The sequence below is a fragment of the Chiloscyllium plagiosum genome, chromosome 28 (genome assembly GCF_004010195.1).
Source record: "Chiloscyllium plagiosum isolate BGI_BamShark_2017 chromosome 28, ASM401019v2, whole genome shotgun sequence".
Taxonomy (NCBI): domain Eukaryota; kingdom Metazoa; phylum Chordata; class Chondrichthyes; order Orectolobiformes; family Hemiscylliidae; genus Chiloscyllium; species Chiloscyllium plagiosum.
Genome location: NC_057737.1, coordinates 13,519,640 through 13,547,261, shown reverse-complemented (window position 1 = coordinate 13,547,261; position 27,622 = coordinate 13,519,640). Strand labels below are relative to the sequence as shown.

The window sequence follows — 27,622 nt, the reverse complement described above, 5'->3', positions numbered from 1 at the left end:
CCCGAGCTCCAACCAATGTGCCGACGTGTAGGCGTTCCCTTCAACCTCTCTCTCTCTAATCAGCAGCTTTGCAGAAACAATGAAATCTTTGAGCGGGCAGGAGTTTTGACTTTGGTGAGGCTTTAGCATTTACATACCAGCATTCAGGTCTGCGTGTGGGAGAGAGGGACAGACACACAGCTGACAGGGCAGAGTACCTTAGCAGTTAATAGTTGAATTCCAGGTTACTTTGTAGAACTTTATTATTATATAAAGAATTGCAGGCCACTGGACTTTTACTCTATCACAGTATTAATTTTGCAGGTTTTTAATTTAAAACACTTATATTTATACACACAAGCGTATACGAGAGGTGTTTTGGTGCGAGATTATCGGAAAGCAGCGATGGTGGGTAGCCTGAGCCTGCAGGAGGTATCTGGTCCCCTAGTGGAGCCCAAGCGGCTGGGCGAGCGGGTCCTGGATAGTCCCGACTCCGGGCTTCCCCCCAGCCCCAGTCCCACGCCCAGCGTCTGGCTGCCGTCCCCGGGAGCTGCAGAGAACCGGCTGCTGGAGCAGGAAGACGTCGGTTTCCCGCTCAGAAGAGGACCGTCTCTACAAACGGTGGGTATAAACAGTGAACACCGGGGTGTGCAGGGAGATGGGGCTGATTTCGGTACAGATTCCAGCAGCGGCACTCCTTCCTCTCTCACCGTGTTTAACTGAGGGGCTGGTACTGCAGGTTGAAAATTCATTTGCAAGGATTTTTCCGCAAATGCTGATTGATGGCTTCATTATTAACGTTAATACAACTAAGTGGAATTAAAGCAAAGGCTGCTGAACCGGTTTCATTATATAAATGTCATTATTTTTAAGAAAATAATCTTGAAGTCGTGAACAAGGTGGATGTATCGTAGATTTAACATTTTTCAAAAATAAACGGAGACTTAAATATTTTGTGAGAGCTGTTTGATCAGATTTTAGGAAGTGCTGTACCTTAAAATGCCTTTCCTCAATTTCGTTGTGGTTTGTGTGGATGGGGGATAGTTGGTGCCCATTGTGACTCAGTTTAAATGAAGAGTATGTTTTGAGAGAAGTACCATGGATCGAGCCTTGCCGTTTGTGGTGGCCGTGTATCTCGGAGGGGTCGCTGATTACTTTTCCTATCGTGGAGTTTATAAACTTCTTGCATTATGCAGTAGGAAGCTGGGAGGACTGCTGCGCGTAAAAAAAAAAATCTCTGGGCGAGCCGGCTGTAGCCTTTTGGAAAGGTGGTCACCGTATAGTTTCAATGTCAGAAGAGACTTTGTGTGTGTCTGTGGGGGCGGCGGGGTAGGGGTTTGCCTGTAATATGGGCTGGTGGGTAATGACAGGCGCTGCTGTGGGTTACTGCGCCTGGGTGCGGTGGGTGCGTGCGTTATATTTCGCCAACAGCACACGTGTCACTTGCCAATTTATCAATGCATTGGATCTTGTCTCGAATCATGTCAAACCATAGCTGAATTAGAAATCTAGGCGGTTGGTGGTAAACGGAACGTTTTGTGCCGCATCGTGAATGTTAGTGACTCAGTTGGTCACTGGGGAGTTGCAACATGTTGTTCGTGTTTCTGTCAGTCATGAATCTGTGGACTTGCTTTCACCTCCTGGCCTCTCCCTTCAGCGGTTGTGAAACAGCCGCCCTCACAGAAACTGTGTGCTGGAGATCAGAGTCGAGGGTATGGTGCTGGAAAAGCACAGCCAGTCAGGAGCAGGAGAATCGACTTTTTTCAGGCAAAAGCCCTCCTTCACCGACCTGTTTGTTTCAAACCGGTTGACTCCGGCTTTCTGGTCTCTGAGACTGAGAGCAGCAGCTGAAACTGTGTTGATTTGAAAGATCTCCCATTATTCTGATCCATAATAAGAGCCAGCATGCCAAGATAAATCTGCCATACTCCTTACCAGACCAGAGGGCTGGTCTCTGGGAGAAACGGACAACTGATGGTGGTTTGACCAGAAGGGCACATGGCCTTGGGCAAAGGGAGAGGTTGAGAAGGAGACTCCTTTTGTGGTGACCTCAGCGATGTGGGGTTTGAGCCCACACACTTTTGTCCTCACTCTACCTCACAAACCAGCGAGGCGAAAGTGAAGATTGCAGATGCTGGAGGTCAGAGTCAACATTAGTGGGGGGTGGGAGAAGACATGGAGTTAGTTTCCCAATGGTAGCTGGTTTGTGAAGATTAGAGTGGTGCTGGAAAAGCACAGATCAGGCAGCATCCGACAAGCAGGAAAATCGATCTTTCAGGCAGGAGCCCTTCATCAGGGATTTTCCAGCACCATTCTAATCTTCACAAACCAGCTACCTCTAACTCCACCCCCCCCACTTGCCAAATCATGCGAAGAGCCAACATGAGAACAACTCAGGTTCTGCCGATCTACGTTATGATGCTACTTACCATTCTGCTTTCAAAATGCCAATTTTCCCCAGACAGTGGCTGCTATGGGCAAAGCTGCTTTGGGTTTTTTGAGGCAAGAGTCTCAATGTGTTGAGGGTTTTTTTGATTTTATTTTTACTGTGTCCTAATGCCTTGGTGTCCCTGCTGGAGGCTAAGCACCCAAAGTGTTGCTTGCTCATCTTTCAGTCTGTTTGTAACAGTTCCGGCCAGTTTGGGGAGGTTTGGAATGGAGCAGCGATTAACAAAGTGCAGTCTCCGTTTGTCTCTTATCCAGCTCAGATTGAGTTGGTTGAAAACACCCCCCCTGACTTTTTTCTAAAGACCTGAAAATGTTTGACCAGTCTGAATCCATTGTCAGGTGCAGAAATTCACCAAAGATCCTCAGACAGCATCTTCCAAATCCATGACCACATCCACCTAGAAGGACAAGGGCAGCAGATACATCGGAACACCACCACCTGCAAGTTCCCCTCCAACCACCTGACTTGGAAATATACTGCCGTTCCTTCAGTTGTTGGGTCAAAATCCTGGAATTGCCTCCCTACCGGCATTGTGGGTCACTTTCCAGCAAGTGAGATGCAGCAATTCAAGAAGGCAGCTCTTCACTACCTTCTCAAGGGCAACTAGGGATGGGCTATCAATGCTGGTCCAGCCAGCGATCTCAAGTCCCACAAATGAAAAAAGAATTTCCAAATGCATCTTGACCTCCAGTGTAGTCACTCTTCCTGAGAATCGATGAAATCAGATGAGGAGTGGGACATTCAGAACTCGAGCCTGCCCTACTATTCAACAAGATCATGGCTGATCTGCCCTAGGCCACAACTGTCTCTCCACAGCCCAAACTCCTCAATATTTCAAATAAACTATCCACCACCTCTTTAAACAGTACCATTGCTCTAGTCTCCACAACCTTCTGGATAGAAAATTCCAAATAACTGTTACCCTTAGAGATGAAATTCCTTTACATCTCAGTTTTAAACGAGTGTCCCTTTATTTTGTAACTACATCTTCCCCCCCCAGTTCAAGATTTGCCACCACCATTGGAAACATCTTTCCAACATCCACCCTGTCAAGCCCTCTCCGAATCTTGTATGTTTCAAAACAATCATCCTTAATCCTTTTAAATGTTATCTGGTTTCTAGCTGCTGTGGAGAATGGAGGAATTTACACCCCTTTGTGAAGAGTGATCCTCTGCAGTAGAATAGAACACTTTTGCTGTGTATGTGGTAATGTTGATGCACTGACTTGGAAAATTGTAGTTTTCAGGTTGTGACATCTTACATAATTTCCTTTTTTTTTGTGGATGAAATTATTTTTACCCAGAGTTCTGGTAACAGGAATCTGAGATTTTTGGAAAATATCCATCTCTACCATGGAGTATGAGCAGTAGCCCCTCACCATACCCCTAGGAGGGGCTCTTGGCTGATCTTATGGGAATGTTTTGTGCAGAATAGAGGTTGCTTGGTTATAAGACTTTCTTTTTTCCCTTTTACTTTCTGCTTCCCCCATTCAAAAATAAAAGATATTTAAGATCTCTTCTGTTTCAGTCAACTGGTGGATACAAGATGTTGATTTCTTCAAAGGCTCCATTTAGCATACATGCTTACTAATATAGGTGCCAATAGGAAACTTTCTGGATCTGAATTTGTTATTGGGACACTGATTAGGTAAATGCTAATGTCTTGAGTTGTGTATTTTAAGTCTTTGAACTCAATGATAAGTCAACAATCTGACTTCTTCCATCCCACCACCACCACCTGATATTGCCATCTTCCCAACTAAGAGTCAGTTGTTGCTATGTTATGATGCACTGTTGTCAGCAGCTTCCCAAGTATCTGGTTCAAGTGGGCCTTTTCAGTGGGCTGGGACAGTGAGCCTTGGTGGTCAATTGATCTAAGGCTGTCATAGTTAAACCCAATCCATACCTCAACTAGAATCACTGGATAGTGATAGTAAGCAAGGGACCTAATTTTTTCTCCTTTTTGCCTCAGCTGAAAGATTTGATCAAATTGTAATAGCCTGACCACTGTCCTTATTACCAACTGGAAATTAAAACTTTCACTTTAGGTTAATGTAATCTGTCATGATCATGGAGTTATTGCAGCATAGAGGAAATTAATCTCATCCATCCATGCTGAAACTCGGTGTCTCAATGCTGTAGATGTTGCTCTTATATCATTGGAAGGGTATTTTGCAAACAGAATTCATATGCACATTGTCCATGTTTCAACTTAAATAGACAACAGTTAATCTGATTAATTTCTCAAGGCATCAATCGGTCTGGTATAAATATAAAAACTGCCAGTCATCATCTAACTGCATTCCCCATGGCAACAACTCTATCGATCAGAGTCCACTTACTAACCAAACAGCACTCGTGTACAGTTGGTGCCCTGTGCATTAGTATTCTTGTAAATGTCTTGAGTACAAGATTAAAACCTTTGACAAATTGCCTATTTTGTCAGCAGTGCCATTAGATAGTACTACAGTGCTGGCCTCCGGTCCTATGTAAAGCCTTTAAGACACTTCTTTAAAATCTACCTCCTTGAACATACTGTACTAATGTCTCTTGTTTTGTCAAACTTCATGTATAACGTTCGTGTGACGCACCTTGGGACAGTTTGCTATGCTGCAAGCCTGGGTTGTGCTATTTCTGCCTCCCTTCATGTGGTCAAGATAAAATGATGCACAATACTTTGCATTCGACTGATGAACCAGGAGCCAGCCTCATACAAAAACTTCTGTCTGTTTTCAATGGGTGTGTGTTTTGGTACCTTTGTGGAAAGCATAGTGAATCAAGGGCATGCTTCCTGAGTGTATCTAAAATAAAAGCCATTTGGATACAGAACTGGCTCAAAGGTACAAGACAGAGGGTTGTGGTGGGGGGTTGCTTTTCAGAATGAAGGCTTTTCGTCATTTATAGAAATAATTTGGATGCGAGCATAAGAGGTACGGTTAGTAAGTTTGCAGATGACACCAAAATTGGAGGTGTAGCGGACAGTGATGAAGGTTATCTCAGATTACAACAGGACCTTGCCCAGATGGGCCAATGCGCTGAGAAGTGGCAGGTGGAGTTTAATTTGGGTAAATGCGAGGTGCTGCATTTTGGGAAAGTAGATCTTAGCAGGACCTATACACTTAATGGTAAGGTCCTAGGGAGTGTTGCTGAACAAAGAGACCTTGGAGTGAAGGTTCATAGCTCCTTGAAGTGGAGTCGCAGGTAAATAGGATTGTAAAGGAGGCGCTTGGTATGCTTTCCTTTATTGGTCAGTATTGAGTACAGGTGTTGGGAGGTTATGTTGTGGCTGTACAGGACATTGGTTAGGCCACCATTGGAATATTGCATGCAGTTCTGGTCTCCTTCCTATGGGAAAGATGTTGTGAAACTTGAAAGGGTTCAGAAAAGATTTACAAGGATGTTGCCAGGGTTGGGGGACTTGAGCTATAGGGAGAGGCTGAACAGGCTGGGGCTGTTTTCCCTAGAGTGTCGGAGGCTGAAGGGTGACCTTATAGAGGTTTACAAAATTGAGGGGCATGGACAGGATAAATAGATGAAGTCCTTTCCCTGGGGTCAGGGAGTCCAGAACTAGAGGGCATAGGTTGAGGGTGAGAGGGGAAAGATATAAAAGAGACCTAAGGGGCAACATTTTCACATAGGGTGGTACATGTGTAGAAAGGGCTGCCAGAGGAAGTGGTGGAGGCTGGTACAATTGCAACATTAAAGAGTTATTCGGATGGGTATATGAATAGGAAGGGTTTGGAGGGATATGTGCTGGGTGCTGGCAGGTGGGACCAGATTAGATTGGGATATCTGGTCGGCATGGACGGGTTGGACCGAAGGGTCTCTTTCCATACTGTACATCTGACTCTAAAAGAAATTATATCTTTTAAAATCGAATGTGCTCTACCAGACTGAAACCAGAGTTAGGGTCTGCAATATTTTATTATGTTATTTCCCAGAGCTAAGCAAATGGAAGAATTACCTGGATGTCCAACTGCAAACAAAAAAAAGCTGAAACTCCGATCTGTACTGGATTGTTTATTTGAATCTGAATATTGACTGTGGCAGCAACCAGAATATAAACTAACAGCCAGTGAATTGCTATGAAAGTGTAACTTCTATGACTAAGAGGGAGGTTCGATCTCCGCTTTCGTCATATCCTTCCAGTATCTACAAATTCCCCTTTTCCCTAGTTTTTGGGAAATAGGAATTTGAATATTTACTCTGTTTGATCGCCTGTATTTGATCTAAATTGGCTTTAGATCTCTTGGCGACGTGACCCGGATAGAAAAATCGATTTGGTGTTTGTTCACTGTATCTACAAAGCACTGGGAGGGGACTAGCTGACTGTCCAGCACCTGATGTCCCTCGTGATCGTGATCCAAGTGTTGGGTATCACTTGGATGCCACAAGTCAGCAGCAGGTCATTGGGTTGCAGCCCAGTCTATTTTTAATTTAATTTGTTCTTTTTCCTTTTAGGGCAGAGCTCCCCCATCTCCCCAACCACTACTGCCACCCCACCTTTTAATAAAATCCTGGCAATCCTTGTCCCTTGTTGACACTTCCTTCATGTGTAATCTAAATGGGTTGCATATTGAGAGATATTGGGGCAGAATGGATAAGATGAGTGGTATTACTCATTCTCTCGCACTGAATCTATAAAGGGGAAGAGAAATTCTGCCACTCTTTGTGAAGACCCATTTACCTAATTTTAACACCGTTTAAACACAATTGATTGTAAGTATGTTGTTTGGAATTTTGTCAAAACCCTGTGGTGTTGCTGTAGTACGAGCCATGTTATTTACAGTCAGATTTTGCTTCAATCCACTTCACTTTATTTCTACTTTGTTTCACAGACCTGTCTCTATCCCAGCGTTCTGTGGGCTATTTTGAATTTTGTTGAACTAGATCCATTGGTTCATACACTCACACAAAGTCACGATTGTTCAACTCTGAGGAACAGTCTTTCTGCCTGTTGAAACTTTTCTGTGTAACTTTATTTTTAATCCTCCCACACAGTCTTGAAAATGTTGCTTTTAAACTTGCTGAACACATTTGCCTTTTAAAAATTGTTGTCAAATACTTTATAAAGGTTTAGGAACACTCCCTGTGTAGTGGAATGCAAACGCCCAGGTATTTAAAGAGGGTGGAGATGTTTTGCCATTTCTTTGCAAGAGAGATTCCAGCTTTGATCAAAAGTGAAATTATTCTGCCAGTCTCGATCTGTTCACTGGCAGTGGAATTTAAGTTCTAATTGCTCAGCCCTGCCAATGTTCAATTTTGTCTGAGTAATTGTGAATCTTATTTGAGTGGTAAAGATTACCTCTAACAGATAAAAATCAAAGGGATGATTGAGAAACAAATCTTGCATGTGAATAGAGCACTTGCCATAATCTCAGAATTAAAGGATTTAGTCAGTCCATCATTGCAGATTGTCATTTAGTCCATTTGGTTAATACTGGCTCTCTGCCTGAGATCTTGCACATCCATCTAGGAAAGTAAACAAAAGGTGGCACCTCTGACAGACTAGCACTCCGTCAGTGCTCCAGTGGAATGTCATCTTGGTTTTGCAATCTAGAGTGGGAACTTGAACCCACAAGTTTCTGACTCAGAGGGAAGTGTGTTAACAATGAGGCCACAGTTCACTCCCAAAGAGAGAAAAGAGTATTAAATGTTGGTTGTCTTGCCAGTTTCGGTAACTGATACACCAGGACAGGAGAAACTTATGAAAAAAAAGTAGAAGTTTTGGATCTGCACCAGATTTAATAAGTTGAGTTGCCTTAACAAGGAAGTTGCTTTTATAGTATTTATTGATTCCAAGAGGTAATCTTGCTGTTTCAACTGACCATTTTGCTGTCATTGAACTGATTGTGAAATATGTTACCTTTGTGCAAATAACCTTGCTGGGGTGGCTCTTTGGTATCATTCCAGACTGTGCTAGTCTGTTGGGAACAATCCAGCAACTTGGAATACAGGGAATCTTTGTATATAATTTCTAATATTCCAGTTTTATAGAGCCCACTTGCCCTGCAAATTAGACCTATTAATTTAGTGAGTAATGCCTAGTGTTTCTTGATGCCCACACCACAAGTGCTCCCCCACCCCCCCCCCCAAACCAATTCCTTTTTAAATGAATAGGATTGTGGAAGGTAATTTTGTTTTTCTTTCTTTAACTTTCCAATTTATTTCTGGGTCAGTTTAGAAGCAAGCTTGCTTATAGACTGTGTTTCCATGCTGTATGACTCTTTGGTCTAGCCAGTTCATGCTGAACATAATCCCAAACTAAACTAAACCCACCTGTCTGCTCCTGGCCCAGATCCCTCCAAATCTTTCCTATTCATGTGTCTATCCAAATGTCTTTTAAACATTAATTGTACCTGCATCCACCACTTCCTCAGGAAGCTCATTCCACACGTGAACCACCCTCTGTAAAATAATTTGCCTCTTAGTCTTTTTAAAATCTCTCTCCTCGCACCTTAGAAATATGCCTCCTCCTCTCATTATTGTATAAACTTCTATCAGGTCACCCCTCAACCTCCTGTGCTCCAGTGAAAAAGGTCCCAGTCTATCCAGCCTCTCTTTATAACTCAAACCTTCCCTACCCAGCAACATCCTGGTAAAACTCTTCTGAACCCTCTCCAGTTTGATAATATCCTTGCGATAACTGGGTGACCAGAACTGGACACATTATTCCAGGAGCGGCCTCATCAGTGTCCTGTACAACCTCAACATGACTTCCCAATTCTGACTGAACAATGAAGTGTGCCAAACATCTTTCTAACCACCCTGTGTATATGTATTGGAAACTTCAAAGAATTATATACCTGCACGCCTAGGTCCCTCTAACACTACCCAAGGCCTTGGGTAGTGTTTCCCCCTCTAACACTACCCAAGGCCTACCATTAATTGTATAAGCCCGACCTTTTTTGTTTGCCCAAAATGCAATACCTCGCATTTATCCAGATTGAACTCCATCTGCCAATTTTCAGCCCATTGATCCATTTGATCAAGATCCTCCTGCAATCTTAGAAAACCTTCTTCATTATTTACTGTCACCAATTTTGATGTCATCTGCAACCTTACTAACCATGCCTTCTGTATCTTCATCAAAATTATTTATACAAATGACAAACATAAGAGGACCCAGAACTTTGGGGACCCAGAGCACTTTGGGGATAGTGACCATAATTCGGTGATTTTTACACTGTCATCTGCAACCTTACTAACCATGCCTTCTGTATCTTCATCAAAATTATTTATACAAATGACAAACATAAGAGGACCCAGAACTTATCCATGTGGAACACTGGTCACAGGTCTCCTGTCTAAAAAGCAGTTTCTCCACCATTACACACGTGTTGTTAAGCCAATTATATATCTAATTGGCAAGCTCACCCTGAATCCCATGTGACCCAACTTTACTAATTAGGCTGCCACATGGAACCTTCTCAAAGGCTTTACTAAAATCCAAATAAACATCTTCCACCCTGTCATCAGCAATCTTTTTGGTAACTTTCTCAAAAAAACTCCAAGTTTGTGGGACACGATTTTCCTTGCACAAAACCATGCTATCCCTAATTCATTATTGCCCCTCTAAATGTCCATAAATTCTATCTTTTGTAATCACTTCCAACAATTTTCTCACAACTGAAGTCGGACTTGCAGCTCTATAGTTCCCCAGTTTCTCGTTAAACCTTCCTTAAGCAAAGGTACAACATTAGCCACCCTCCAGTCATCAGGCACCTCACCCGAAGTTATAGATGATGCAAATATTTCTGCAAGGTGTCATAATTTCCCTTCCTTTCTTCCCACAATGTGCTGGGATACCTTAGATCTGGTCCCAGAGATTTATTCACCTTTATATTCTCTAAGACCTCCCAAACTACCTCTTCTGTACTATGAATGATTTTTAAAACATCGTTTATTTATCTGCATTCTCTATACTCCCATTTCTTTCTTTGTGTCGTAAAAACTGACATGAAATATTCACTTAGTATCTCTCCCATCTCCTGGTGTTCAACATAAAGATGACGACCTTGATCTTTAAGAGACCTTACCCTCTCTCTAGTTATCATCTTGCTTTTGAAGTGTTTGTAGAATATCTTTGGATTATCCTTAACCTTATCTGCCAATGCTCTCTCCTCTTTGACCCAACATTCTTTATAATGAAGGAGAGATTCTATTGAACCAAGCTGTCTATATCTAAAATAATATTCTTTTATTCTTGACTAGAGCCTCCATATCTTTATTCAACCACTGTTCTTTAAGCTTACCAGCCTTATCCTTCACTCTAACAGGAACATAATGTCTCTGAACTCATCATCACACTCTTGAACGCCAACCACTTGTCAGAGTCCTTTTACCTGCAAACAGTACACTCCAATCAACTTTTGAAAGTTCTTGTCTTATTAAAATTTGTCTCACTCCAATTAAAAACTTTTTAACTTTTATGGAAGACTTTTCCTTTTCCATAACCATTTTGAAACTAATAGAATTATGATCTGAGTCATAAATTTGAAAATTCAAGCTTGGGTCAAGACTTCAGCCCATGATTTTGGCTAATATCCTCTTGTAGGGCTGAGCCATTATTCTCTGGAATGGGCATTAAACCGAGGTCTTTCATATCCACCCAGGACAAAGGTTCAGAGAAGAGCAAAACTGGTTGATCATCATTTTGCTATTTTTTTTTGGGAGATTGCCACTTGTAACTTCCCTCCCTGTTTCACAAATAATGAAATGCTTTTGAGGAGCAGTCACAAATTATTGGCTGTACTCCTGTTCTGTGACCCAAGGTGCAGAGATGCCACTCCAATTGCTTGGCAGATGATGGTGGCTTTTACTTAACTTTCAAAGGATGATGCAATAATTAAGACACTGTCAGTCAATAGGAGATACCAAATATCAATTCATCCTGCCTCTCTAAAGCACGGTGTATTTTAGCATCAAAAGTCACTATACAATTGAAGGTTGTAAAACACTCCTGTAATTTTGGCCAACTTCAAACATTCAAAACACTAAGGAAGGGTTATTGGACCTGAAATGTTAACTCTGCTTTCCCTCCATAGATGCTGCCAGACCGGAGTTTTTCCAGCAATCTTTTGTTTTTCAGATTTCCAGCATCTGCAGATCTTTGGTTTTTCTTTACATTTTCAAACTTTCAAAACCTACCAAACATGTTAAGGTGGGGGGGCTGGTAGCTGCTGAACCCCAAGCCTTTGAGCACTCAAATAGAAATCAAAACCTCACTTGGAAGCTGAGTGTTTTCTAATTTTAAATGCAAGTATTTTTTCATTACTTTCTTACTGATTCCGTTTCCGACTGAGGTGGTGGTATGGTCCACTGGATTCTGAGCTATGGAAGCCATGCATCAAGGTTAAAACGGTCTCCAGTTTATTTCCCTACCCTTGATAGGGGGAAGTCTAATTTCCCCTTCTGCAGCAAGATGTGACAGTAATTCAGGACACGAGTTATAAGTTTGAAACAGTGTCTGCTGATGGTGCTCTCAATTATTGCAGTTTCTGAGTTGGGACTGGAAAGGACCTGACGTCTTGAAAGTTTTGAGGCTGATCTCGACGCCTGGACTTGCCCTTCTTTTCTCTCAGCATTTCCTTTTTGTAAATAAAAACAAATTCTGAATGCGAATGGCCCAGACTGTTCGGCCTCAACAGGGAGGGACCACAGCAGGAACCAAACGCAATGGGTGGTGATGGTGTTGCAATGTTGCTTAAAAGGAATCCATTTGAATTATTTGCCTAGAGCTAGGTGACAGTCCTCCAAATATCGATGCAACGTTTAGACAAAATGGAGCAGATGCAGGTACTGTTTTATGCCTGTGTGAGTAGCTGTTAGATGATACTTTAGTGATTGGGGGGAGTTGCTCCCATGAATTGAATGTTAAGACTTGTTTGCAGCTCTGGCACTGACTGTAAAACCGGGTAGTGGCTGCTTGATTGCAGACACTCTGCTTGTCTTTGGCAAGTGTGTAAAAACATTGTACTGATGTATTTTGATAACTTCCCCTTCTCAGCTGGGGAATTACCAAAGGAAGATTGAAGACCTTGCAGTTTAAAAGTGGGAGGGATGGGAGAAGTTCCATGGAAAATTAAGTGTGGATTCTACGCAAGATGATAGCCTCTGCATTTGTCAAACCAAAAGCAAATTTGGGTTGCCTTATGACTTTTTTTTAAAGTTAGCATTTCCAACGATGAATGGGTTTCTGTGTAAATATTGTCCTGACTGCTAGTGAGTGTTGCTTTTTCTGATGTATGATATTTTAGGATTGTACTTTAAATGGGAAATGATTTGTTTTGGAGGCTTTCGTGAAATATAATTATTCACGGAGCATATTCAAATTTTGCTTCTATTTCCTGATAAATTTGCATTGACAAATGAGATTCATTTATTGTGTGTTTGCTTTATCAAAATAGCACTCTGGGATTGGCAGCATAACATACTGTACTATTCTTTTAATTTTGTTACAGCTACTGAGAATTTACATGTTGCTCTTTAGGTTGGACGTGTGTTTTTAAAAAGGGCAACATGCCAAGTTTGTTTTACGAATGGTTATCGGATATGCGCGTGTTGGTTCTGTCGTGGAGTTAGCTGATCTGGAACTAATTTCTTCTCGTTTTTGATTCATATCTGCCTCATTCTTAACCGAGGAAGTCTTTGTGTGATCTAAACACTGCATTCTGAGCAGCTCCTGCAGTGAGAATTGCGATCAACGTTGTGTTTAAGTGGACTGTCTCTTGTCGGGAATTGGACTGCACTGGAGCTGGAGGAACTCTGAGGGAAAAGGGTACATGGCTACTAAAGGTGTCTGTTGACAACCTGATCGTCTTGCCAAACGTCCATAGGCTCATGATTTTTCAGAGGTGACTGGAAAGTACTGAGCAATTAGAATATCTGACCGAGTCTTCGATTATCATCTGCAAAAAAAAGGGCGATTTAAAGCCATAGCTGAGAGCACCCAAAGTTCAAACTGGGGGTTGGGCTTATATGGCCTGATCACTTTGGCTTCATGCAGTCTTCATTCTTAACAAAACATGTGGGTTTAGATCAGAGTGGTGCTGGAAAAGCACAGCAGGTCAGGCAGCATCCGAGGAGCAGGAAATCGATGTTTCAGGAATGGAGGCAGGGAGCCTCCAGGGTGGAGAGATGTGCAGATTGTTTGGTTTAAATTCAAGTGAACTGTCCTTTAGGACTAAATCTCCTGTTGTAAGCTCAAATTCATATTTGGAAAATGTAATCCACCTCCTCGGATGCTGCCTGACCTGTGCTCTTCCAGCACCATACTCCCGACTCTAATCTCCAGACTCGAATTCAAGTGTTTCTTGAGGTACGCATTCTGCTCCATTTCTCATGTGGGCGAAAGTGAGTACTGTAGGTGCTGGAGACTAGAGTCAAGAATATGGTGCTGGAAGAGCACAGGTCAGGCAGCATCTGAGGAGGAGGAAAATCGACGTTTCAGGCAAAAGTCCTTCTCGTGTAGTTTGTTGAACAATCACTTCATAAAGCAAAGTGCACTAATTTGGTGACTGAAAGGGCCCAAGGTTTTGCAGCCCACGTGTTTAATGGAGAGTCCTGAGAAAAGTCAGTGCTGATTTCAACCAGTTGAGATTGTGGCTGTTAAAACTGACCATTGTAACTTTGAGTTAGAAAAGCGAGGAACACAGTGGATTCTTTCTTGCAGTCGGGTATTCATGCAGAACATGTCCATGTGGCTCTTTCAACAATGTTGAAAAGCTGCCAATTCTCGACATGGGCTTATGTACCAAGTGATTGTCAATCGCTTTGTTACCTCACCTAAACAATCTAAACGCATTTTCTTTGCCTTGGTCCCATCCCCCAACCCAGACAGCAAAGTGTCAAAGATAATGTGTCACGTATCATATATTCCACGGTTAAAGGAATAGCCTGCATGTGACAGTGTACACTAGTTCAGTACTGTGAGGTTTTGTTCCTTTTCTGCTCCCCACCAGTTATTGTTTGCTGCTAATCCCCTCTGGGATCTTGTCTAATTCCAATGTACAATTTTCATGAGTGCTGTTATCTAGTAGTAACACTTAATGTCCTGATACACACGAGGGGTGAGTTTTCAGTGTCCCTGCTGAACCTGATTAGTCCTCACCCAACAACTTCAGGTGTGGTTTTCTAGCAAGTGGGAGGTGTGAAATCATTAAATAGCAATCAGTGGAAATCTTCTGTTCCTCCCCCTCCCCTGAAATCAAGGGCGCTGGGGGTCATATGTTACTCTTGTCACTGCCCGAGGCAAATGTCATCGAGCTCCCTTGCGGGCAGGGAATTCAATCTGTATTCTGGTTTGAGGTCCCTAAACTTCTCTCTACCCCCGTCTCTCTCTCTCTCTCGGTGTGTGTGTGTGTGTGTAACTCTCCATTATTCAAGGCAAAAGTGGGGACTGCAGATGCTGGAAACATTCTTCATCCAACTCAATTTTTGGTTTCACTTTTAAAAGATTTGATGGAACCCAACTCGGATTTTTCTCTCCATTTTGTCTTCAGGTATGGTTAACTAACCAGTTCCTTGATGAAACGATTGGTAAATTTAAAACATAATTTCTTTAATTCCCTTTTTTATTTTTCTCCATTTGAGTAGTTTTAAGTGGATGATTTGAATTGGCAAACCGTGAAAAGGCAAGTACGGCAATCAGTCCTTTGGGGTAGTTCCACTGCAATGCAGGAGGCCACATATACACATGTGGATTAGATTAGATTAGATTACAGTGTAGAAACAGGCCCATGATTTGAATTGGCAAACCGTGAAAAGGCAAGTACGGCAATCAGTCCTTTGGGGTAGTTCCACTGCAATGCAGGAGGCCACATATACACACGTGGATTAGTGGTGCTGGAAGAGCACAGCAGTTCAGGCAGCATCTGAGGAGCAGGAAAATCAACGTTTCGGGCAAAAGCCCTTCATCTGGAATACAGGCAGAGAGCCTGAAGGATGGAGAGATAAGTGAGAGGAGGGTTGGGATGGGGAGAAAGTAGCATAGAGTACCTGGGAGTTGCAGTGGGAGAGGGACTCTCTGAGATTCTTGTAGAGAGAGGAGGAAAACTTCTTCAAGGCAGGCATCCTTGCACTTCTTTCCAACCACCACCCAAAAAACATGTCTCCTTCTTAGTTGACTGTTTGTCAGGATGTAATTTTGCTGTCAGACCCACAGTATAATGGAGAGCTGTAATACCACCATGAAGTGGGAGGTGCAGTGATAGAGGTTAAAATATGCATTCATGGGAATCTGTTTCCGTAGTTTATTTTCAGTCGAGCATATTAAATACCATCTTATTAGCTTTCAATTGGATCTCCAAAAGTTGTTACTCAGTAAACATACAGCTACTGTAATGTGGAATCCATAATTTGGCTTAAACTTTTTGACTTTTTGAAGGTGTTGTCTGCTTGGATGTGCATTGTTCAACACGTGGCTGAAAGTACTCCCTGATCCAATACTACCAAAACCAGATTAGCTACACATTCATCCCTCTTTGGGATGCTGTTGGTACTGACTGCCTACATAAGTATTTCAAAAATTGACTTCTGTGAAGTAGTCTCAAATGTTTTGTACTCGTAGGGCACTGTAGATGAGGGCATGTTTTATAATGTGTGAGGTCACTTGATTTTCTTCATGCTCTGTTTTCTTCAAATCTCCTGAACCATTCCACTTTCCAATAAATTTCTCCTTGAAGGGAGTGAGCAGTTTATTGGGATATTTATAGAAAAATATAATTGAGACAAAGATGAACACAGATTGTGTCATGAAGTCATACGATATAGGAGCATTATCCTGATTATCGTTAAGACTGGAAGAGCTTTTGCAAAGACCAGGTCTAGTTCTTCCTCCCACTGGGAAGGAGATGCAGGGATGAAATATGTGGAAAAATAGAATTTTAAAAAATCATCACAGGCTGTTTGAATAGACTAAACAAATAACCGGAACTGAAGCTGTCCCAGAACTGCTTGCCTAATGCTGCAGTTGGCCACAGTGTTTCAACATATAGTTGCCCGGGCAGTTTGTAGTGTGGCTGGCTTTGTAAAGCATCCTGTTAAGAAGAGGGGAAGATTTTTAAGCTCGAGACCAGTTTTTTAAAAACCATTTTAGAGTTAAGTGCTACAGTAATCTTGGGGAAAGTTCAAACATTGGGTGCCTCAGATGGCCTTAAATTGATGGATCACTAATTGTGACGCCAGTGGAAATTTTTATGCAAGATTGTGGTTAAAGGAGTGATGTTGCCTAATTTCCTGATATCTTCAATTATTTCATATAGGAAAGCCAACCATAACCTCTGTACCATCTTTCCACCCTTATTCATTGCATTAAATGGGTGCAATGATTTGGGACTGCACTTTTGCTAATTGGAATAATTTCTCCAACTTCCACCCCATCGTTCTACCATCAAGGTTTACTGAAGTTGTTCTCTGAATTTATCTTTCCCATTCTATGAACAGGTTTCCACACTCTTCCATTTTGTAAATGTAGAACCTAAATATCTCTAATCTTCCCTTCTGTATAGGGAGACAAAAATGTCAGTTTATAAGTTTTTACATACTCCATGCATTGAAATGTGACAGCCATTTTTTGAAATTATTTCTTCCCACCCTGACAGTGAGTATGTACTGAAGCTGCATGCAGTCCTGGTACAGATCTTCAGTTCCAGTTACTTTTTTTCTCTCTTTATTCTAAATGTGTGTAATCAAGCTTTTTTTAAAGTTTAGCTCTTTTTTTTTTTCCTCTCTTTCCATCCCTGTAAGGGTACAGAAGATTTGTAAATTTAAGTGAACACCCTTTGCCCAGTTAGCTGCCTTTCTAGTCAACACCTGGAGAACGTATAATACGCATTACTAAGCCTCAAACTGGTTATGGACAGCATGTGTGTATTCTGGTAACTGACATTTTCCGCACTTCAGATTATTAGCTAGAGTCATAGAGCCGTAGAGATGTACAGCATGAAAACAGACCCTTCAGTCCAACCCGTCCATGCCCACCAGACATTCCAACCCAATCTAGTCCCACCTACCAGCACCCAGCACCCAGCACATATCCCTCCAAACCCTTCCTATTCATATACCCATCCAAATGTCTCTTAAATGTTGCAATTGTACCAGACTCCACCACATTCTCTGACAGCTCATTCCATACCCGTACCACTCTCTGCGTGAAAAAATTGCCCCTTATGTCTCTTTTATATCTTTCCCCTCTCATCCTCAACCTATGCCCTCTAGTTCTGGACTCTGGACTCCCCGGGAAAAAACTTTGTTTATTTATCCTATCCATGCCTCTCATAATTTTATAAACCTCTATAAGGTCACCCCTCAGTCTCCGACACTCCAGGGAAAACAGCCCCAGCCTGTTCAGCCTCTCGTTGTAGCTCATATCCTCCAACCCTGGCAACATCCTTGTAAATCTTTTCTGAACCCTTTCAAGTTTCACATCTTTCTGATAGGAAGGAGACCAGAATTATACGCAATATTCAAGATGTAGCACCTTGCATTTATCTGAATTAAACTCCATCTGCTACTTCTCAGCACATTGGCCCATCTGGTCCAGATCCTGTTGTAATCTGAGGTAACCCTCTTTGCTGTCCACTACACCTCCAATTTTGATGTCATCTGCAAATTACTAATTGTACCTCTTATGCTCACACCCAAATCATTTATGTTAATGACAAAAAGTAGAGGGCCCAGCACCGATCCTTGTGGCACTCCACTGGTCACAGGCCTCCAGTCTGAAAAACAACCCTCCACCACCACCACCCTCTGTCTTCTAAGAAACTTTTGTTGAGTTTCCTATTTGTCAGCCCAAAGCATGGTGAGATGTAACCCCCTATTTCTTGTTTGAAGAGGGGGGAGAAAGCACCACTTATTTAATTATCAACATTTAGAAACAACCAGCAGCAAAGTGGCTTACACAGGTCCCTATGGAGGTAGCTTGACAGCTCTGCATGTAGTTGAATACTGGAACTTAGTAATTAAGGGGAAATTCAAGGATAGCTGTTTTTGTCTTGAGAAACCGCTTTTGAATTAAGTTAATAGTGTATTGTCAGTGAGTGAATACAGAGGGGATGGGTGGAAAATTACATGGACTGGCAATTATCGTCACAGCCTGACAGTCCTTACAAGGCAACCTGCCTTGTGCAATCGATTATTGTTGTGTGTGGATATAAAAGATTAATGTTTTTACAGCCTGTGAAAATTTAGAATGGTTAGAGTTTTTGGCACTAATTGCTTGATCTCTTTATAAAACAAGGGAATGGCAGACATGGGCAGTGAAACAAGAAAATGCTGGCATTTCAGACCTCCCGCTTTTAACAGATTTGCACAATCTGCCTATTGGGACTTGACACACATTTACTTACCTAGTTCAGTCACAGGGTAAAAACAATGACTGCAGATGCTGGAAAGCAGATTCTGGATTAGTGGTGCTGGAAGAGAACAGCAGTTCAGGCAGCATCCGAGGAGCAGTAAAATTGACGTTTCGGGCAAAAGTTCAGTGACAGCCAACCTCATGGAAATGTGAGTTGAATACTTGAGACAAAAGCAGATGGGTGGAGGTGTGATTGCTCAATAGAAATAGGGAATGAAAACCTCCATATATAAATATTGTGGGACTCCTGTGAAGGAGCAAGAAAGCAAAACCATACACACACACAAAAAGCATGCACTCTGCAAAAACTGCTTGATGGTTTTCATGTGTTTTCACCTTTCCCAAGCCTCCCTCAGAAGTTTGGGCTGGAGAAAGCTGTAAGTGTCTCCTCACTGGCTTGTGAATTTAGACCATTCAGTTGCTCAGTTGGTAGCATACCCACTCCCCCTCTGAGTCATGAGGTTGTCGGTTCAGGCCCCACTCCAGTTACTTGTAATCTAGTACAGTACTGAAGGAGTGTTGCACCGTTGTGGGTGCTGTCTTTTGGATAAGATGTTAAAGTCAAGGCTCTGCCTGCCCTCTGGTGGTAAAGGATCCCATGACACCAGTTCAAAGACCAGCAAAGGAGTTCTTGGAAGCATTTTGAAGTTCATTTCCCAATCAACATCTCAAAAAGAGACTGTCCAGTTATTATCACATGACTGTTTGTTGTGCCCAAATTCAGTCTTGTTTCCACATTACAATAGTGACCACACTTGCTTTATTAGCTTTAGTGTTTTAGGACATCTAATAGAACAGATCTCAGCTGGGTACACATGTGGCACTACAAACTCACTCTACGCTTGTAGTGAATGCAGTCTCGATAACAATAAATCACAGGAAACAGTCGGCAAAAGATCTGCCTGTACATCAGAATACACTTTTGGAAATTGCAAAATATCACGTAAACAGGATTTTCAAAGGGTGATGAGCCCTAGGTCATCCTTAGATTCCAGTGGTAGTGCTTGTACTGTTTATCTGGTGCTTGGGTCCTCTTTCCCTCTTGAGCGCACAGTAAGATGTTAACTCCCATTTAAGTTTTGTTTCATATCCAGTAATTTGATGGTGAATGATAGCAGCTCATGAACAAGGTTTACTCTTGGGGGGGGTTGGGCGAACACTCAATTCTATAAAATTCATCTGCTTCCCAAAATAATTGATTCAAACGTCACTGTCTATATTAAAACTATTAATAAAACCTAACCAGCTGCTTGTCACTTGTCTGATAGAAGCTATCAACCCAAAATGTTAACTTGTTTTGTTTTTCTCTCTCTACCACTACTATCTCACTTATTGAGTGTTTGGATACCAGTTTTGCAACATTGGCATTCATTCACTAACTTGTCTCTGGTGGCAAGTATGTGGTCACAGCAGCATTTGACTATCTCTGGCTAATGCCATCTCACTTTCTGTCCTAGGATTTGTATTGATCTATCTATCACTGGGATTCTGTTCCTTGTGGACATTGGAGCAGGAGAATGGAATTTTTTCAGCATTTTAAAATACAGTTGACAGCTGGTTCAGCTGCAGGACTAGAGCTGAGTTGCATTGACTGCACCTTACACCTCTTTACTATCCATTACTAATGTGTCAGTTCAGAAGGCTGTCATCATGGTTGGCCACACTCTTCCTCTTGATGGAGACAAATTCACAAGTTTCAAGTACATTTCTATTCTTGGAACTCAAACAACTAATTGGTTTTGACGTCAACTGGTTGTAAACACAGCTGTTGGTCTCTGAAAGGAGGTGCTTGATTTAAAAACAAAGGCAGCTGTCTTACTGATTTACCACACCACTTGTATTCCAAATCTCAGTTAAGGTTCAGCAAATTTGAGATTTTATCCCCCTCCAGGAATGGAGTTTGCTGCTTTTCAAATACCATGAGTTTCACGATACTCAATTGAAGACTGCCTTTGGAGCTGAGGTTCATAAGGCTGCATTGTCCACACTAAACTCTCAAAGCTTACATCTTTTGCCATTTGTTTTTTGTTGCAGGACGCTCCAGTTACTTCCTCTTTCCTAATCACAGGGTTTGGGCCAAGGCTGCAGCCATCGTCATTTGGAGAAGGTGTTGAAGTGGACCCTTTGCCACCGAAGGAGATTAGGTAAATAATATGACGCTTGGTGCTAGAGTTGCGAGATGTTTTGGGCTTTTTTTTCCCCAGTGGTAAAATGGGAAAAAAATTGTAATTGAGCAATACAAATTTTGCTTCCTCTTACCTTTATAAAAATCCATGTTGGGATTATTATGGACTGATAAATGGAGCCGGCACCATGAGCAAATTCTCCATATCCCATTTCTGCACTGTACCCCCAGCATTACAAACTGAACATTTTCTAGATGTTTTTGTTAAATCGGTATGACTGGCTGTACGCTCTCAAAACCAGATTGGTTGTTTTTAACCTATTTTTCTAATCAACCTGGTCAGAGTTATTACATATCTCTGGAGAAAGTGGGACTTGAACCCAGGCTTTCATTACACCACAAACTCCTGGCAGCAATGGGTTCCCTTGTCACCCAAACTTTATTGCTAGCTATCTTGTAATAAAATGTGGCAGGCTGTTCCTGTTACATTGCTATATGTAAGTCTTCTGGGTAAAATTTCAGTTGGGTCCCTGGTTAGCTCCATTTTAAAAGGAATAAGTGTGCTCCTGCTATGTTTCCCACTTTACTAGATATTTTTAACAAATGACTTAGATCAAGTGTTTTTGCCCTTTTGCCCCTAGGCTGGTCAACCAGCCAGCAGCTTGACCTCTAACCCCCTCACTCCTTTTATAAGTTGGTTACATAGGGCTGACAAATTGGTTGCTGCATCCCTCCCCCCTCATTCTTTGAGACTAACTGCTCCTGAAGTCTCAAACTGGGTATTCCAATACCTACAGTGTTTATTTGCTGGGATATCTTTGATTCCCATTGTCCTTTGATTGACAGATACTTCCTTTTCACACCAGGACTTGGAACAAATCTTAACTAGAAGGTCAAATTCTAAAGCAAGATATTTGTGTGTGACATTTTGTTAAAATGTTTGGTGGACTGTAAGCTGCTCTTCCTGAACTGGCCTTGCAAGTTCTATCCAAGTACAGTAGCGTCTCGACATATGAACGACCCCGTTCATACACAAATCAGTTTACGAATAGGATTGTACGTAAAATTTTGCTTCAACGTACGTACGAAATTCAAGGTACGAATGCAAAAAGCCCGTGTGCGACCACGTGGTTTCATTGTTCTACTTTGCTACGCGCTTGTTGAACGCAAAAGCTCTTGGGCCCCGCATGATCTCATTCAGTTCGTCTTTGGCGCACGCGCTGTGAATAACCGTCCAAGCATTCTTACACTATCCGAACAATGGGAAAAATTGATTCAGTTCGCGAACTTTTCGGTTCGCGAACCGGGTCCTGGAATGGATTAAGTTCCTAAGTCGAGGCACTACTGTAGTCACAAATGTATTTTCTGATGATTTTAGATTTGCCATTCGTCGGTCATCGAATTAAAACACTATCCCCCCCCCCCGCCTAAATAGATTGTGCCTTGGAGAGCTTTGTAAGAAATGGAAACAAGCATGTTTGATTCCCCAATAGTCGAATTCCTCGGTAGTAACATCCTGGCTATTTCCTCTAGGCTACCATCCAGTGTAAGACTCTTGTGATTTGGCATGCTGGTTTTGTATAGGAAAGTTAATGTTTTGAATAAAAGGTGCCTTGTCTGCATGTTCCCAGGTACACCTCCTCTGTGAAATACGATTCGGACCGACACTATGTCAACAATGTACTCCTCCAGCACACACTGGGTGTTGATTCCTGCAGCCAGACAGTCATCTGCGTTCCCAATTGCACATGGCGGAACTACAAGACGGAGCTGAGATTTGAGCCGCAACACAAACCGTGGAGGTTCCGCAGCACTATCATTGTGTACCCAAAGTATGCAAAGACAGTCTATACAACCACTGTGGATTACAACTGCAGAAAAGCAGCACGGAAATTCTTGTCCAGTGTGGAACTTGAAGCCACAGATTACAATGGCAGTGAAATGGTGTTCCAGGATAGCCAGTGACTTGACTTAACCACAGCCTGTGTTTTTTTTTCTTCGAAAGAGGATTTTTAAAAAAGTTTAACTTTTTAGACTCTTCAAAAAAAGCTTCTGAATCTCTTCAATACTGTATTTTTTTTGCTCCTTGCAACATAGCCTACATTGTGTTTCTTTTTTAATCGCACAATAAAGTTTAGGAATTTCCTTTTAGAGATTTTATTGCCATTAATATGTATAAGACGGGAATAGATTAAGGAAGCAAAACACACACAACCAATTGTGGTATTAATTGTTTTAACATGCACAGGCTGGAGATGGGTGTTGAGGTGCAATGTCTCAGCTGTTACCCATTTACTGGGAGCCTGTTTCAGTCTCTGGCAGAATGGGTGCTTGGTTCCTGAAGCTCTGTTGGGAAGGAGTTGAGCTTGGCTGTGTCTGGTCACGACCAGCCTACACAGAGACTGGAGATGCTGAAGGCTTTGCTTTCATTTTGGGTATGAGACTGGGGTTGCAGGCAAAAGACTGTAAATGTGAACCTGAGGAAATATCACTGCATGCATCAATTTGTTCTAATCAATACATAAAAATATTTCCTGTGCATTTGATACATGTGTAAATAATGGTAAATGCTGTATTTGAAACATGGATTAATTCATTTGAAGTACAATTAGCAGTGTAAGGTTTGGAATAGGTAAACCTGAGGTATATTGGAATTAATTTCTCCTACACTGTGAAAAATCAAACAATTGCCATTGGGTTGCAATGTGGAATCTTTTAGATCTTTTTCTAGTTTGTCTCATGCTAGAATGAGAGTTTGTACAAATGAAGTACACACTGGTAACCACATTTTTTGTGAAAGTATTACTGTGGGCCTCTGTTCAATGAAGAACAATTCCCCTATGGGCCAACTGAAATTTAAATGTAGTAGGACTTAGTTTTGAAATGTACTAATTGCCTGGTAAATGGTAACATCATCCCATATTTGCTTATATTAAACAATTTCATTTTACCTTAATCTTCGCCTCCCTCCACCCCCGTCCCACCCCTTAATCCTCTTAACAAGTGTGAAAACTACATGGCTGTTGTATGACAAAAGGAGTTATTCTCCTGATTAGAATTGAGTAGCCAAACCAGATGGATGCAGATGAGAGCTTCATTCTCTCCTTGCTATCAAGACATCTGCTTGCTCCTCGAATGAGTCTTGCTGACACTGGACCATTACCTACCTGCACCATTCATTAAGCAACTTTCTGACCTGCTAGAATTTACCTTTAATTTATATCAGGCATTACCCCCTCATCCTACTTTTGTGGTTTATTCTCATTGTGATTAAAATGAGTCAAATGATGTTAAAGCAGAGAATTTACTCTACGAAACTGAACATGATAAAATTTTATGGTTTGAAAAGAAAAAGTAATTATCTTGCGTGATCAATCATCAACTGCCGATCACGAAGCTGTCCAATTCAAATAGATCTGATTTTTTTAAAACTTGGAATTAACAAATCAGTGGTGGTAAAGTGAGTGATTGTAAAAGGTTGCATGAAAACAAGATTTCCAGTTTGATTTTGGGCGGGAGATGGACTGTTCCTTTAAGACACATTGGCTATTAGCATTGAATGAAAATCAAGTTTAATATTACCAGATTGTTCCATCTCCAGTTGGAAGATAGGGTATTTGGTATATTTCACAGTCAGTTTTGTTTTGGGAAGGTGAGGGAAGAAGGGAGAATTGCGAAGGGTTCAGCCACTTTAAAACTGCTCAAGCACTTGTAATTTTTAGAAAGGTACTAATGAGAATGCTTCCTATTTCTTCCTTTTTTTTTGGAGGGGTTAAAAAGACCAAAGAAGGAAGATTTTTCTAACGCACTTGTCTAGAATGTGGTTCAACAAATGTTTGCACAAATGCACCAGGTTAGTCAAAGCAGTTTTAAGAAACAATCTGTAGAGGTCTTGCTTTTATAGCTGGCTCAATAAATGTGGAATATTTTAATATATCTGCATTCATGTGATTATTAAGGTTACTAGGTTAAGATTGCCAGAGACCATTGATTTTTGGGCCTTTGTGTTTTAGAAGGTAACTTTTTCAGGCCTCTGAATGGAGTTTGAGTTTGACGCTGCTTCAAGGTGGCACTGAGAAGGTCAATTTAACCCAGTTGAACAGTGACTTAGATGCACAGTGTAACCAACTGCAATCGTTTCAAGTTTGCACACGTACTTGACAAATATGTTGCATTCTAAATACCTGACACCTGACTAGGCTTTACAGCAATGATTTAAGTGGGTGGGGAAAGACATGATTCTGGCATCTTGGCGAAATGTGACACTTGTCCTGAAATAGTTCAGATAATCCGTGAAACAGATCAGCTCTGCTCATGCACATTTGGTAATTGAAATGGACTAGATACATTAACCCTGTTTTAAGAGGGCATGGTTATTTAACAATGAATTCGGTAGTCTCTTCCACTTGCAGAATTCTGAATAGATATTGTTTTTATTAAAAACTGGATTTTAATTGGACTTTGAAGCAGTAGAAATATGTACAACTTTGCAAATCAGCACAACGTAGGTATTTCCCAAGCTTTGGACTCATATTTACACTGAAATTTTGGAAGTAATTTTCTCAAACCTACAGCATCCAATTTAATTTTTAAAAGTCATTATTAGGGTAAAATCTCAAATGTGCAGGTTATAATGTGTTGAGTAACACATACCATTTTACCATTCAAATCCAATGGCTATGTCACTTTACAACTGTTTCAGCTACAATAGATTGGAAAAGTGAGAACCCACCAAAATATATCAATTCTATTTTGTTGTTTTTAGCCAACACTCCTTAATGCACATCATGGCTCCATTTCCTTTGCTCAACTCAGCCCTCCTGACTGTCTCAGTGAATATTTCATATTTGCCAGTTTTATGCCATAGGCTTATCAGTCTTTAGATTGTGGCTGCAAGACCATGTTGAGGATGTGATTTTGCAATCTTGCAAAACTGTCCATTTTTATTTGTTCACAAATTTCTTTGGAGGATTTTTGATGGCGGTATATAGGATGTTATGGTTGTAGGTTTGCTTGCTGAGGTGAAAGGTTCATTTTCATGAACATTTCATGAAAATGGACCTTCCAGCTCAGTGAGCAAGCCTACATCCAGAACCTCTACCTGAGCTACAAATCTTCTCAAATCTCATTAGTAGGATGTTATTTTGGAAGAGGTAGATGAGGAAAAGATGTTCAGTGATGGTATGAGGATGAATGGACATACTCTTAAGATTTCAGGACTATGGGAGGAATAAACTGTTTGCACAGTGATCGCAAATAACTTGTGACTGCTGCTGATGACGGGTAACAGAATAGAGTAGGGCTTGCAAGGCTATTGATGTATAGTAGAATAGTAGGATGAGCTGGATTGCTCTAGAGAGCCAGAATGGACTTGAGCCAAATGGCCCCTGCGCTGTCTTGAATCTGACGTTTTTGTAGGAAGGTGGGATGTTGCAATGATGCCCCAAGTAACTGTTTTTCACAATGTTTTGCATTTGGCTAAAGGTACATTTCTACCCAAGGATATATAGGTTCAGCATCAGACTTCCCTTTTTTCAAATGTTGTATTGCATGATCTGTAGTAGCATAGTTCTGCCAGAAAATGGGTTTAACATTGCTTCAATGTGCAGATTTAAGCAGAGGAAGAACGTTAAAGTGAGCAAACTTGATTTTAGCTCAGTAACTGCAATTTAAATCACACTTGTCTATCAGATGAAACTGTTGTAAGAGTCATGCTACTAGTCCTTTCTCTAGTATAACCTAATGTGATGCACTTTATAGGTGGAGATTTGAAAGTGTGCTACACACCCTCTCTATAAACATTAAATGGTTAGTTATAGAATGGCTTCATTGTATTAGTTTGGATTAAAGTTCAAATACTGTGAAAGCCATATGCCAGGAATAGCATTCCACAACATGAGGAATTTGAGAGGCTGAGTGATGTTAGTAGTAATGTTTTGCATTCTTTTATTCCATTCTCACTTCTTGATCCTAAAGGTTAAAGAGTTGACTGTGTCTAAAACACTATAGCCCCTCTTCCTTGAATATGATTAAAACTGATAATTGGTAGTTGACATTTTCTGCTACAGTAATCTGTTTAGTGATCTGTCACTCGTTTAATCTTGTGATATCAGAACATTCTTTAACCTGACATCGATATATTTTGATAACTTTTTTAAAAAAAAGCTTTTGTATTGTTGAACTTTTGATTTGAAAAGGGTGTGAATAACAAATTAAAACAAAATGGCTCATACCGGAAATGTGTTGTATTAATATGCTGATTTTATATTTTGCATCAAATTTCCCTCTATTTACTGAAATAGATATCTTTTTGGGGTAGTGTAGCACCAGAACGTGGATGTGGGTGTGAGTGTTCAAAGCTGTACAAACTTCCAGATCTTGGCTGTACCATCAGAACTTATTAACACATGCAACGAGTTAAATTGGGCATAAAATTAGTTTGAGACCACCCTTGTTCCTCCTGAGAACTAAGAGGAGAAAGTAAGGACTGCAGATGCTGGAGATCAGAGCTGAAAATGTGTTGCTGGAAAAGCACAGCAGGTCAGGCAGCATCCAAGGAACAGGGGAATCGACGTTTCGGGCATAAGCCCTTCTTCAGGAATGAGGAAAGTATGCCCAGCAGGCTAAGATAAAAGGTAGGGAGGAGGGACTAGGGGGAGGGGCGTTGGAAATGCGATAGGTGGAAGGAGGTCAAGGTGAGGGTGATAGGC

General features: G+C 41.4%; 1 protein-coding gene across 2 annotated transcripts; it reads left to right on the top strand.

Moving 5' to 3' along the window:
• Positions 1-27,151, top strand: rflnb (refilin B). Of its 2 annotated transcripts, none has more exons than XM_043718340.1 (3): positions 1-114; positions 20,822-20,931; positions 22,544-27,151. In XM_043718340.1, the coding sequence occupies exons 1-3, from the start codon at positions 16-18 to the stop codon at positions 22,875-22,877; spliced, it is 543 nt and encodes a 180-aa protein (XP_043574275.1). In that variant the 5' UTR covers positions 1-15; the 3' UTR covers positions 22,878-27,151. The 2 variants fall into 2 exon arrangements, with proteins under 2 accessions (XP_043574275.1, XP_043574274.1); XM_043718339.1 differs by having other exon boundaries at positions 18-600.
• The last annotated feature ends 471 nt before the right edge of the window (positions 27,152-27,622 follow it).

What these genes read in the sequence shown, in the direction of transcription:
- rflnb (XM_043718339.1), top strand. Translation starts at nt 385, where the DNA reads ATGGTGGGTAGCCTGAGCCTGCAGGAGGTATCTGGTCCCCTAGTGGAG. An exon ending in GAGGACCGTCTCTACAAACG is followed by an intron (nt 601 to 20,821) that starts GTGGGTATAAAC and finishes TTTTTGTTGCAG; the next exon opens with GACGCTCCAGTTACTTCCTC. An exon ending in TTGCCACCGAAGGAGATTAG is followed by an intron (nt 20,932 to 22,543) that starts GTAAATAATATG and finishes GCATGTTCCCAG; the next exon opens with GTACACCTCCTCTGTGAAAT.